This window comes from Nerophis ophidion, linkage group LG10 (genome assembly GCF_033978795.1).
Source record: "Nerophis ophidion isolate RoL-2023_Sa linkage group LG10, RoL_Noph_v1.0, whole genome shotgun sequence".
NCBI classification, from domain to species: Eukaryota; Metazoa; Chordata; class Actinopteri; order Syngnathiformes; family Syngnathidae; genus Nerophis; species Nerophis ophidion.
Window position 1 is genome coordinate 4,821,193 of NC_084620.1, and position 13,688 is coordinate 4,834,880.

At 44.3% G+C, this 13,688-nt stretch overlaps 1 protein-coding gene across 7 annotated transcripts in view; it reads right to left on the minus strand.

Moving 5' to 3' along the window:
* Positions 1 to 323: 323 nt before the first annotated feature.
* The window catches only part of anks1b (ankyrin repeat and sterile alpha motif domain containing 1B), a 385,802-nt gene continuing 372,437 nt past the window's right edge, over positions 324 to 13,688 (minus strand). For 5 of the 7 annotated variants that reach the window (XM_061912138.1, XM_061912134.1, XM_061912133.1 and 2 more), the window contains 2 exons: positions 2,022 to 2,113; positions 324 to 1,280 (listed from right to left, as the gene is read on the minus strand). In XM_061912138.1, the coding sequence (XP_061768122.1) occupies positions 1,232 to 1,280; positions 2,022 to 2,113 (141 nt within the window). In that variant the 3' untranslated portion in view covers positions 324 to 1,231. Of the gene's footprint in view, positions 2,114 to 13,688 lie in introns of all 7 variants that reach the window. The other 2 variants (XM_061912135.1, XM_061912137.1) reach the window with 2 other exon arrangements.

Sequence of the window (13,688 nt, forward strand, 5' to 3'; positions counted from 1 at the left end):
GCGGTATAGCTCGGTTGGTAGAGCGGCTGTGCCAGCAACTTGAGGGTCGTAGCTTCGATCCCCGCTTGCACCATCCTAGTCACTGCCGTTGTGTCCTTGGGCAAGACACTTTACCCACCTGCTCCAGCGCCACCCACACTGGTTTTTAAATGTAACTTAGATATTGGGTTTCACAATGTAAAACGCTTTGAGTCACTTGAGAAAAGCGCTATATAATTACAATTCACTTCACATGACTGAATGATGGTCACAGGCCGCAAATGTTCATCGTACTCTCACTCAGACGAGGAAATAACTTATGACAAGCAATTATCCAGAGAGGGTCATGGTTGTACAAGTCATATTTTATTCCATGTGCTTTACAGGGTTATAAATAATGGCAAAAATTACAAAAAATCAGCGTGCTGGAAGCCCAAGCCTATTTACATGAGTTGGTCAGCAGTGATATCACGCCAAATACATCTCTACAGAATCTACCACTTTTCAAACTCTTTATTTTGGTAGCTCCTTTCCAGTGCCACATACTGCAAGTCCTTTATTATTCTGTCCATCTCTTACATTACAGGTATGAACAATGAGTTGGCAAAATATCTATGTACATTTTATACGCGGATAGTCTCCGATCCAAATAATAGAGCGACACTACCTTTGAAAAATAGTCCATCTGCGAGAGAAGAGCCCCTTGAGAAGTGATGGAGGGTCGACACATTCGCGCTTCTTTTTAAAGGGGCCGCCGGTCTCAAGCGCGTAGAAAAATAATGTAACATTAAGACAAGAGTAGACAAGAATTGGACAAGATATCATCATGGTCATATAATAATACTCTCATGTTAAACATTGAAATGTCGGCCGATACCAGAAGATCGTTTTTAAACTTCTCGCCTTCAAGTGTATTTAAAAAAAAAAAAAAAAAAAGCAACATTGACACGTGCCGGCTGTCCATCTCTGTGTAGACCTCCCAAAAGTTCAAAGGTCGGGGGCTGCGTTCAAACATTCAGAGTGGACGGTTTGTTGCCATGCAGTTTGTGTGTGTGTGTGTGTGTGTGTGTGTGTGTTGGTCCAGTGTGTCAAGCCTCAGTGCATGATGGGAACGATGTGTAGTCAACCTTAAACACGGGGATTGGGGAAATGGGGCGAGGGGGATGGCGTCCATGTTTGTAGTCCTTTCAAAAGTGTGCAAGAGCGTCCTGTTTTGTATTCTACGTGCGACAAGGTCCGTGTTTACGGCTGGCTACATTCTTTGATTTCCGCAGTAAAAGACATGAGCGTCCGCCACTGCCCTGCAAATGAGATGACATCACTTATCGAGAGAGCCCTCACATGAGCTCCGCCTCTGCAACGCCACCCTCCGACAAAATGGCCACCATGCGTCTCACAAGCAACATGCTGAAGACACCTTTTTAGCTCGCCCCCACCCGCTCCCCAACCGTTACTCAAAAACAACGACCGCCAGGTGGGAGGATACAAAACACACACGATCAACTTCCTGTGTTTGAAGTAAAAGAAAATAAACGACAAGTTTGTTAGTGTTTCAAATGAAAAGGTGCCCCTCTCCTCTTAGCGGGATTTAAAGACGTTTCGCATTCATGTTTCGGGAGGACAATTAAGAGCGAAGGACGGAGGAAGATGAATGAGAACAAAAAGAACAGCTCGAAAAATAAGAAGTGGAGTGTTGGGGATTGGGGGGGGGACGCACCTCAACCACAGGCCTGGGTTCAAAAGGTCATGCGTCATGGCGATGTGAGGAACCAAAAGGTCATCATGCAGTGGACAGGCCGGCCTAACAAAGGAGGAAGAGGAGAGGGGAGGGGGAAGGGGGAAGCTTCGCTTTGTGTCTGCTCATCAGCGGCGGCGGCGGCGGCGCGCGGTGCTGGAGCCCCACCGAAAAAACCTCAACGGTACGGCGGGAGGTGGGAAGGGTCGACCTCTCTGAAAAGGCACACACACGCAGGAGTGCACAAGGCGGAGGGCGGAGGACGGGGGAAGGGGGGGGTGTATGTTAAAAAATAGTGGTCTCGTACTTGGTGTTGACTCCTCTCTTGGCCTCCTGAGCCGGCTCCACTATCCACGGCACGTTGGCGTGGCCCTTCTGCTCCATGGACGCCTGCTCCATCTGCCAAAAAAAAAACAAGGACAGGGTGAGAGGACGAGGACGAGGACGCAGACACACAGCGGGAAGAAATAACAAAGGCCATGATCTTTTGAAACTATGGCTGACAGCCGATCATCATCACAGTGCAAACCTCTCAATCTCATGACACGCGCACACAAACACACACAAGAGTGCAACATCTGGTCCAAAGTGGCAGCCTCATGGGCCCCACATGGTGTGATGTATGGATGGTCGCCATGTCTCATGACGGACGAAAGTCCACACGGAATCAAGGCAAAGGCGAACGCGAAAATAGCTTTTTTTGGATGTGTTAAAGGGGAACATTATCACCAGACCTATGTAATCAATCAATCAATCAATGTTTACTTATATAGCCCTAAATCACTAGTGTCTCAAAGGGCTGCACAAACCACCACGACATCCTCTGTAGGCCCACATAAGGGCAAGGAAAACTCACACCCAGTGGGACGTCGGTGACAATGATGACTATGAGAACCTTAGAGAGGAGGAAAGCAATGGATGTCGAGCGGGTCTAACATGATACTGTGAAAGTTCAATCCACAATGGATCCAACACAGTCGCGAGAGTCCAGTCCAAAGCGGATCCAACACAGCAGCGAGAGTCCCGTTCACAGCGGAGCCAGCAGGAAACCATCCCAAGCGGAGGCGGATCAGCAGCGCAGAGATGTCCCCAGCCGATACACAGGCAAGCAGTACATGGCCACCGGATCGGACCGGACCCCCTCCACAGGGGAGAGTGGGACATAGAAGAAAAAGAAAAAAAACAGCAGATCAACTGGTCTAAAAAGGGAGTCTATTTAAAGGCTAGAGTATACAAATGAGTTTTAAGGTGAGACTTAAATGCTTCTACTGAGGTGGCATCTCGAACTCTTACCGGGAGGGCATTCCAGAGTACTGGAGCCCGAACGGAAAACGCTCTATAGCCCGCAGACTTTTTTTGGGCTTTGGGAATCACTAATAAGCCGGAGTCCTTTGAACGCAGATTTCTTGCCGGGACATATGGTACAATACAATCGGCAAGATAGGATGGAGCTAGACCGTGTAGTATTTTATACGTAAGTAGTAAAACCTTAAAGTCACATCTTAAGTGCACAGGAAGCCAGTGCAGGTGAGCCAGTACAGGCGTAATGTGATCAAACTTTCTTGTTCTTGTCAAAAGTCTAGCAGCCGCATTTTGTACCAACTGTAATCTTTTAATGCTAGACATGGGGAGACCCGAAAATAATACGTTACAGTAGTCGAGGCGAGACGTAACAAACGCATGGATAATGATCTCAGCGTCTTTAGTGGACAGAATGGAGCGAATTTTAGCGATATTACGGAGATGAAAGAAGGCCGTTTTAGTAACGCTTTTAATGTGTGCCTCAAAGGAGAGAGTTGGGTCGAAGATAATACCCAGATTCTTTACCGTGTCGCCTTGTTTAATTGTTTGGTTGTCAAATGTTAGAGTTGTATTATTAAATAGAGTTCGGTGTCTAGCAGGACCGATAGTCAGCATTTCCGTTTTTTTGGCGTTGAGTTGCAAAAAGTTAGCGGACATCCATTGTTTAATTTCATTAAGACACGCCTCCAGCTGACTATGTAAGCGTCGATATATACCTTGATGTTGCAGAAAAAAAGACCACGTGTTTTTTTAACTAATTTCCGAACTCTAAAAGGGGGAATTTGGCGATTTAAATGCCTTTCAGTTGTCCGCTGTCGGAGCGATGACCTTTCACCAGTGACGTCACAACAGGAAGCAATCCGCCATTTTCTCAAACACATTACACACACCACGTCAAATCAGCTCTGTTATTTTCCGTTTTTTCGACTGTTTTCCATACCTTGGAGACATTATGCCTCGTTGGTGTGTTGTAACAACACGATCAGGGACGGATTCAAGCTGACTTACGTGGAGTGTGCTAATCAGACATATCAATGTTCACGACATGCTAATCGATGCTAACAAGCTATTTAGGCTAGCTGTATGTACATATTGCATCATTATGCCTCATTTGTAGCAATATTTGCATCCAGCCTTTCCCTCCACTCACATTTGATGCCAAACAAACACATACCAATCGACGGATTCAGGTTGCACCAGTTGTCAAAAGATGCGAAAGTCCCTCGTTTGTTCTGTTCTGTCATAGCATCGCTACTGACGATAGCGATGCTACGACAGAGATGTGTGGATATCCTGCGACACTCAAAGCAGATGCATTTCCAACGATAAAGACAACGAAATCACAAAGGTGAGTTTTGTTGTTATTGACTTATGTGCTAATCAGTCATATTTGCGCACGGCATGACTCCTAGCTAATCGATGCTAACATGCTATTTAGGCTAGCTGTATGTACATATTGCATCATTGTGCCTCATTTGTAGCTATATTTGCATCCAGCCTTTCCCTCCACTCACATTTAATGCCAAACAAACACATACCAATCGACGGATTCAGGTTGCACCAGTTGTCAAAAGATGCGAAAGTCCCTCGTTTGTTCTGTTCTGTCGTAGCATCGCTACTGACGATAGCGATGCTACGACAGAGATGTGTGGATATCCTGCGACACTCAAAGCAGATGCATTTCAAACGATAAAGACAACGAAATCACAAGGGTGAGTTTTTTTGTTATTGACTTATGTGCTAATCAGACATATTTGCGCACGGCATGACTCCTAGCTAATCGATGCTAACATGCTATTTAGGCTAGCTGTATGTACATATTGCATCATTGTGCCTCATTTGTAGCTATATTTGCATCCAGCCTTTCCCTCCACTCACATTTAATGCCAAACAAACACATACCAATCGACGGATTCAGGTTGCACCAGTTGTCAAAAGATGCGAAAGTCCCTCGTTTGTTCTGTTCTGTCATAGCATCGCTACTGACGATAGCGATGCTACGACAGAGATGTGTGGATATCCTGCGACACTCAAAGCAGATGCATTTCCAACGATAAAGACAACGAAATCACAAGGGTGAGTTTTGTTGTTATTGACTTATGTGCTAATCAGACATATTTGCGCACGGCATGACTCCTAGCTAATCGATGCTAACATGCTATTTAGGCTAGCTGTATGTACATATTGCATCATTGTGCCTCATTTGTAGCTATATTTGCATCCAGCCTTTCCCTCCACTCACATTTAATGCCAAACAAACACATACCAATCGACGGATTCAAGTTGCACCAGTTGTCAAAAGATGCGAAAGTCCCTCGTTTGTTCTGTTCTGTCGTAGCATCGCTACTGACGATAGCGATGCTACGACAGAGATGTGTAGATATCCTGCGACACTCAAAGCAGATGCATTTCCAACGATAAAGACAACGAAATCACAAAGGTGAGTTTTGTTGTTATTGACTTATGTGCTAATCAGACATATTTGCGCACGCCATGACTCCTAGCTAATCGATGCTAACATGCTATTTAGGCTAGCTGTATGTACATATTGCATCATTATGCCTCATTTGTAGCTATATTTGCATCCAGCCTTTCCCTCCACCCACATTTAATGCCAAACAAACACATACCAATCGACGGATTCAAGTTGCACCAGTTGTCAAAAGATGCGAAAGTCCCTCGTTTGTTCTGTTCTGTCGTAGCATCGCTACTGACGATAGCGATGCTACGACAGAGATGTGTGGATATCCTGCGACACTCAAAGCAGATGCATTTCCAACAATAAAGACAACGAAATCACAAGGGTGAGTTTTGTTGTTATTGACTTATGTGCTAATCAGACATATTTGCGCACGGCATGACTCCTAGCTAATCGATGCTAACATGCTATTTAGGCTAGCTGTATGTACATATTGCATCATTGTGCCTCATTTGTAGCTATGTTTGCATCCAGCCTTTCCCTCCACCCACATTTAATGTCAAACAAACACATACCAATCGACGGATTCAAGCTGCACCAGTGGTCAAAAGATGCAATTGTTGGTTAGAAGGCGATCGCCGAATTCGTCCTCGTTGCCGCTGTCTGTCGTGATATGGCTCAATAGCTTCAGTTTCTTCTTCAATTTCATTTTCGCTATCTGCCTCCACACTCTAACCATCCATTTCAATACATGCGTAATCTGTTGAATCGCTTGAACCGCTGAAATCCAAGTCTGAATCCGAGCTAATGTCGCTATATCTTTCTGTTCTATCCCGCCATGTGGATATAGCAATGGTGAAAATCAGGCGCTTTGAAGCAGTTCTTCAGGATATTGCGTGATGGGTAAAATTTTGAAAAAAACTTTGAAAAATAAAATAAGCCGCTGGGAACTGATTTTTATTGGTTTTAACCAATGATTGTTACACAACACACAAGGTGTGGCAAAATTATTCTCTGCATTTGACCCATCAAACTTGATTACCCCCTGGGAAGTGACGGGAGGAGGGGGAATCATTCTTGGTGATTTAACCCCCAATTCCAACCATTGATGCTGAGTGCCGAGCAGGGAGGTAATGTTTCCCATTTTTATAGTCTTTGGTATGACTCGGCTGGGGTTTGAACTCACAACCTAGGGCGGACCCTCTAACTACAAGGCCACTGAGTAGGTTGATTTGACTTGATTTACGACTTCGGAACTGGAATGCTCGGAGCGGACGGCACTCCCAGCTCCCACTTCCCAAGTAAATGGAAGGCAGCATAAAGGCCAGAGTTGAGATATTGTTACATGTTGTTGTTGTTGTCCACACAAGAAGCAAACTATGTTTTGATTCGGCCACTATTCAGGGTCAAATTCCATTGGCCAGATTGTGCGGGGAACTTTCCGCAATCGGACAAAGTCACACATAATAGGCGGGACTTGGTGGAATTTCTTGAATTGGAGCGACTGTGAAGACGTTCAAGTACCTTGGAATCTTGTTTACGAGTGAGAGAGGAGTGGATCGTGGGATCGACAGGCGGATCGGTGCAGCGTCTTCAGGAATGCGGACGTTGTATCTATCCGTTGTGGTGAAGAAGGAGCTGGGTCGGAAGGCAAAGCTCTCAATTTACCGGTTGATCTATGTTCCCATCCTCACCTATGGTCATGAGTTTTGGGTTATGACCGAAAGGACAAGATCACGGGTACAAGTGGCTGAAATGAGCTTCTTCCGCAGGATGGCAGGTCTCTCCCTTAGAGATAGGGTGAGAAGCTCTGCCATCCGGGAGGAACTCAACGTAAAGCTGCTGCTCCTCCACATGGAGAGGAGCCAGATGTTCGGGCAACTGGTCAGGATGCCACCCGAACGCCTCCCTAGGGAGGTGTTTAGGGCACGTCCGACCGGTATGAGGCCACGGGGAAGACCCAGGACACATTGGAAAGACTATTTCGGCTGGCCTGGGAACGCCTCAGGATCCCCCGGCAGGAGCTGGACGAAGTGGCTGGTGAGAGGGAAATCTGGGCTTCCCTACTTAGACTGCTGACTCCGCAACCCTACCTCGAATAAGCGGAAGAAAATGGATGGAGGGATGGATGGATAGAAGGATTGATGGATGGATGGATGGATGGATGGATGGATGGATGGATGGAGCGACTGCAACATCGCAAACTCCTGAAGAGTCTTTTTCACGCAGTGGCAGGCGGTGCGTTTACCACTTGGGCCTTAGGTAATCTCCGACTTCAATAATTACCACTCAAAAAACCATAATTGATGTCATCACATGATAATTGCTGGAAAAATACTATACAGGAACATATTTACACCCTACTGGACATTGACCTACATCAACAGTGTACAAAACGGGTGATTTTCTTGCGCATTTGAAATAAATTAAAACGCTTCAGCTATTAAAACATATACCGTAAATGTATCTGCTTCGCTTATGCAACTTCCGTCAATAAAGTTTGATTCAAAGTACACACTTCTCAAAAACATATTACCTGCCCTTACCCACATGATGGCGACAAATACACATGTAACAATGTTAATTAAATGACAAACATGACACAACAAGAGTTTACGTTTAGTTGTAACAGAACAGCAACTGTCAACAACTTGTGATCGGATTGGCTGTCGCAACTGTCTCTCACCTCTATGTGTTCTCAAATTCATCCGCTATTGGTCCCGTTGAGTATCCAATCACAGGATGCGTAAATATCGCGTTCAATGTGAGGCCATCTAGAGGGCCTTACTGACAACAACTCGTGATCTGATTGGCTATTGCATCTGTCTATCAACTGTTTGTGCCCGTTCACTTTCAGTCCACTGATGCTTGCATTTATGATTCTGAAGGCGTCTGGCAGATTTGGTACACCACGGCAACATAAGATAGCTCAATTCTGATTGGATACAAACCAAAACTAAAAACAACAGCACTGGAACGGGCATAATATGACATGAAGAGAATATGAATACTTTTAGATATTTACGGAAAGTAAATTATGATCATGATTTCTGGTTATGTTAGGCCAACAGAGAAGGCCTTGCTGGCCCTGACGGCACACCATCGGCTTCCCGCTTCTGCCCACTGAAGCATGGATGTCCAAAGGGTGGCCCGGGGGGCCATTTGGAGCCCACAGCGAAACATTGCGAAGGAGAACTCTCCCGTCCAAAGGCAAAACCCAGTTACTCAAATTTGGTCAAAACTGAGCTGATAATAATTTCGGAGTTCCTAGGTGATATGTTTTACATTAGTGTATGAGATATTGTAATTTGTTCCGTAAGTAAGCTGTTACGCGCATGGCAGGACCTAGCAACTACCACATAACCGCGTAGATACAACAGAAAAACCTAGTATCTCAAGGAACCAATCGGAGCTTCTTTGTCAGTCGCCTTATCGTCTTTAATGAGAAATTTGCACGAATGGGGGCCGACGGTCAACCTGATTATGTGATATTATGGCACGAGGGGATATTTGGAAGATTGGCCCAGGACGTTGCAAGCACCTTCATTAAATGTATTGTTCTTGATTCTTCCCCTTGCGTACTCTTTTGGGCAGGTAACTGTGGAGGTCAAAATAAAAACTGGACGCTGTACACGGCTCTTGCCCAATGTGCAAACGCAGAATGGGGCCCACCCGAGATTGTGATAAAATATCTGGAGAAAGGGCACACGTTCATGAGAGCAGATCCAATCGGCAAGAAAATGAAAGCTGAAGAAAACATCTATACGTTTGATGACTTTGTAGATCTTTGTAAGACAGCATCAAGATAGACTGGTTTTCCTTTGTTTTCTCAAAATGAGCTAGAAGTGAGTTACTAGGTTTTGCCTTTGGACGGGAGAAGCAAATGCAGAAGCTGGATTGCGACGACAGAAGGCGGCGATCCGCAGAACAACAATGGAAGTGCTCACAGATGGAGTGTTCCCCTTCCAAAAACTCAAATCATAAAATCAAGAGAAGGGAAGGAAAAGCGTGGAGGACCTGCGACTGAGCTTTGTGAGGAAGATGGAAGAGTCGGGAGGGAGGAGGAGGAGGAGGAGGAGGAGGAGGGTGGAGAGGAGGCCGGTTGGGGGTGTAAATGTGGCCCAGTGACCAGCGGCTGGAGGGGGGCATGATGACCTGCACAGGGGGCATACAGAGATGGTCAAAGTGGGCGTGCTCTGTCCACAACACAACAGCCATCACCGTGACAACCGCGACCTGTGCTAAACTCATGCAAGAGTTCACATCAGCGCATGGCTTGGCGCAAGATGGAGAATGGCGGGAATCTGAAGCGACACACATGAAGCGGGAGGCGATTAATGCTTATTGGAATGGAGCAGCAGTAGAGTCAGCACCGTGTATGTGCACGTGACAACATCCATCATGGCTGCAGGCACACTCAATTTCAGCGTCTCACACTTCCTATTTCTGGTCCAGTCTCCCCACGACACACTAACTCCACACACACACACACACACACACACAAACGCCAGTGACAGATTGTTGCCGGACAAAGATCAAATGCCACAGAGCTGCCCTGCTTTCTGCCCAGAGTCTCCCAAACAAGGCTCCAACCCGAGGACACGATCACACCATGAATGTAGGGCACAACATAGACAAAAGTATTTGGACTAGGGCTGCACGTTTAATCGACACTGAATCGACATCGCAGTTTTAATTACCGTATTTTTCGGACTATAAGTCGCAGTTTTTTTCATCGTTTGGCCGAGGGTGCGACTTATACACGGAAGCGACTTATGTGTGAAATTATTAACACATTACCGTAAAATATCAAATAATATTATTTAGCTCATTCTCGTAAGAGACTAGACATATAAGATTTCATGGGATTTAGCAATTAGGAGTGAGAGATTGTTTGGGAAACGTATAGCATGTTAAATGATAATTGGGTTGTACTTGTATAGCCCTTTTCTACCTTCAAGGTACTCAAAGCGCTTTGACACTACTTCCACATTTACCCATTCACACACACATTCACACACTGATGGAGGGAGCTGCCATGCAAGGCGCTAACCAGCACCCATTGTTATTATACTGTACAAACTCAACAGGAATAGATTTTCTTTGTCCCATTGGAAATCAAAACACTTAACAACAGAAAACTACTGTAATAAGCGGATGCAATAATAAGGAGTGCAATATTAGGATAGTCCAATACGGGAGGTGTGCTATACGTGGGGAGTGTAATAACTAACTGATATACCTGCGCACTGTTCACTGTCATCACTGTATTGTCGGATGAACTGTATGTATGTATGTATGTATGTACGTATGTATGTATGTATGTATGTATGTATGTATGTATGTATGTATGTATGTATGTATGTATGTATGTATGTATGTATGTATATATGTATGTATGTATGTATGTATGTATGTATGTATGTATGTACGTAATACGCTGTGTCTTGATGTCCAAGACAAATTTATCCTTGGAAACAATAAAGCAAATTATTATTATTAATATTATTATTATTCGAGCTATTTGTGTCCTTAGGTGCCCAAGTTCCAGACACCGCTTTTTAGAACTTTTTTACAACCTCTTTTTCTTAACTGTTTTACGAACCTCTTTTTGAACTCTTTTACCACGTCTTTTTTAATCGACCTTTTCTGTGAACTGTTTACGACTTTTTCTGTGAACTGTATACGACCCTCGTCCCTTAGAAACAGCTGTGGCCATGTGGTCAGGGAAGGTCCAAATAAAAGAAGGAGGCGTGCAATCTTTTGGCAGAGCGTGGGTGACACTGTAAAAGGTCACAGGTCGACACGTTTCTCCTCAATTGAGCAAAATTGAATTCTGTCTCTGTGTAATTCCTTGCTTTTTGTCTTGTTTAATAGATGTCATCAGTGTTTGAACATGACACTATTGAAAATTATTTCACAGAAAGTGAACAATTTCAAATTAATCCTCGGAGACAATAAAGGCAATTATTAGTATTATTATTATTCGAGCTATTCGTGTCCTTAGGTGGCCGACAGGAGCAAACACGCAGCAACATCCAAACGATTCAAACACAAATAGAATCCAAAACCAAAAACACAAACCCCATAAAACACATGCAAAACACAGTTAGTTGCTGCATTTGCTTTACTATGTTCCGGATTGTTTGAATGTCGCTGCGGATTTGCACATCAGCCGCCTTGTATCTAAATCATGTAAACATATGCAAGACAGAAACCGGAAGCAAACACTGATAGACTGTGTGTTTGCCGCCTCCCAACTCCTTGACACATTGACAAGGCAAAGAGAGCTCATCACTCAATCCCGTGTGCGGCATGTATTGTAATCAACAGAAAGATATTGTTTCAACCCAAGGACTACAAAGCGTAGAGAAGGCAGGATCTGGCCAAGTTCCAGACACCGCTTTTTTTGAACTGTTTTACAAACCTATTTTTGAACTGTTTCACGAACCTCTTTTTGAACTCTTTTACGAACCTCTTTTTGAACTCTTTTACCAAGTCGTTTTTGAACCGACTTTTTCTGTGAACTGTATACGACCCTCGTCCCTTAGAAACAGCTATGGCCATGTGGTCAGGGAAGGTCCAAATAAAAGAAGGAGGCGTGCAATCTTTTGGCAGAGCGTGGGTGACACTGTAAGAGGTCACAGGTCGACACGTTTCTCCTCAATTGAGCAAAATTGAATTCTGTCTCTGTTCAATTCCTTGCTTTTTGTCTTGTTTAATAGATGTCATCAGTGTTTGAACATGACACTATTGAAAATTATTTCACAGAAAGTGAACAATTTCAAATTAATCCTCGGAGACAATAAAGGCAATTATTAGTATTATTATTATTCGAGCTATTCGTCTCCTTAGGTGGCCGACAGGAGCAAACACGCAGCAACATCCAAACGATTCAAACACAAATAGAATCCAAAACCAAAAACACAAACCCCATAAAACACATGCAAAACACATTGTTGCTGCATTTGCTTTACAATGTTCCGGATTGTTTGAATGTCGCTGCGGATTTGCACATCAGCCGCCGCCGTCGTCTCCTTGTATCTAAATCATGTAAACATATGAAAGACAGAAACCGGAAGTAAACACTGATAAATACATAGATTGTGTGTTTGCCGCCTCCCAACTCCTTGACACATTGACAAGACAAAGAAAGCTCATCACTCAATCCCGTGTGCGGCATGTATTGTAATCAACAGAAAGATATTGTTTCAGCCCAAGGACTACAAAGCGGAGAGAAGGCAGGATCTGGCCAAGTTCCAGACACTGCTTTTTTGAACTTTTTTACAACCTCTTTTTCTTAACTGTTTTACGAACCTTTTTTTGAACTGTTTTACGAACCTCTTTTTGAACTCTTTTACCACGTCTTTTTTGAACCGACCTTTTCTGTGAACTGTTTACGACTTTTTCTGTGAACTGTATACGACCCTCGTCCCTTAGAAACAGCTGTGGCCATGTGGTCAGGGAAGGTCCAAATAACAGAAGGAGGCGTTCATAGCTCGGTTGGTAGAGTGGACGTGCCAGCAACTTGAGGGTTGCAGGTTCGATTCCCGCTTGTGCCATCCTAGTTACTGCCGTTGTGTCCTTGGGCAAGACACTTTACCCACCTGCTCCCAGTGCCACCCACACTGGTTTAAATGTAACTTAGATATTGGGTGTCACTATGTAAAGCGCTTTGAGTCACTTGAGAAAAGCGCTATATAAATATAATTCACTTCACTTCACTGCAATCTTTTGGCAGAGCGTGGGTGACACTGTAAGAGGTCCCAGGTCGACACGTTTCTCCTCAATTGAGCAAAATTGAATCCTGTCTCTGTTCAATTCCTTGCTTTTTGTCTTGTTTAGTAGATGTCATCAGTGTTTGAACATGACACTATTGAAAATTATTTCACAGAAAGTGAACAATTTCAAATTAATCCTCGGAGACAATAAAGGCAATTATTAGTATTATTATTATTCGAGCTATTCGTCTCCTTAGGTGGCCGACAGGAGCAAACACGCAGCAACATCCAAACGATTCAAACACAAATAGAATCTAAAACCAAAAACACGAAACCCATAAAACACATGCAAAACACAGTTAGTTGCTGCATTTGCTTTACTATGTTCCGGATTGTTTGAATGTCGCTGCGGATTTGCACATCAGCCGCCGCCGGCGTCTCCTTGTATCTAAATCATGTAAACATATGCAAGACAGAAACCGGAAGCAAACACTGATAAATACACAGATTGTGTGTTTGCCGCCTCCCAACT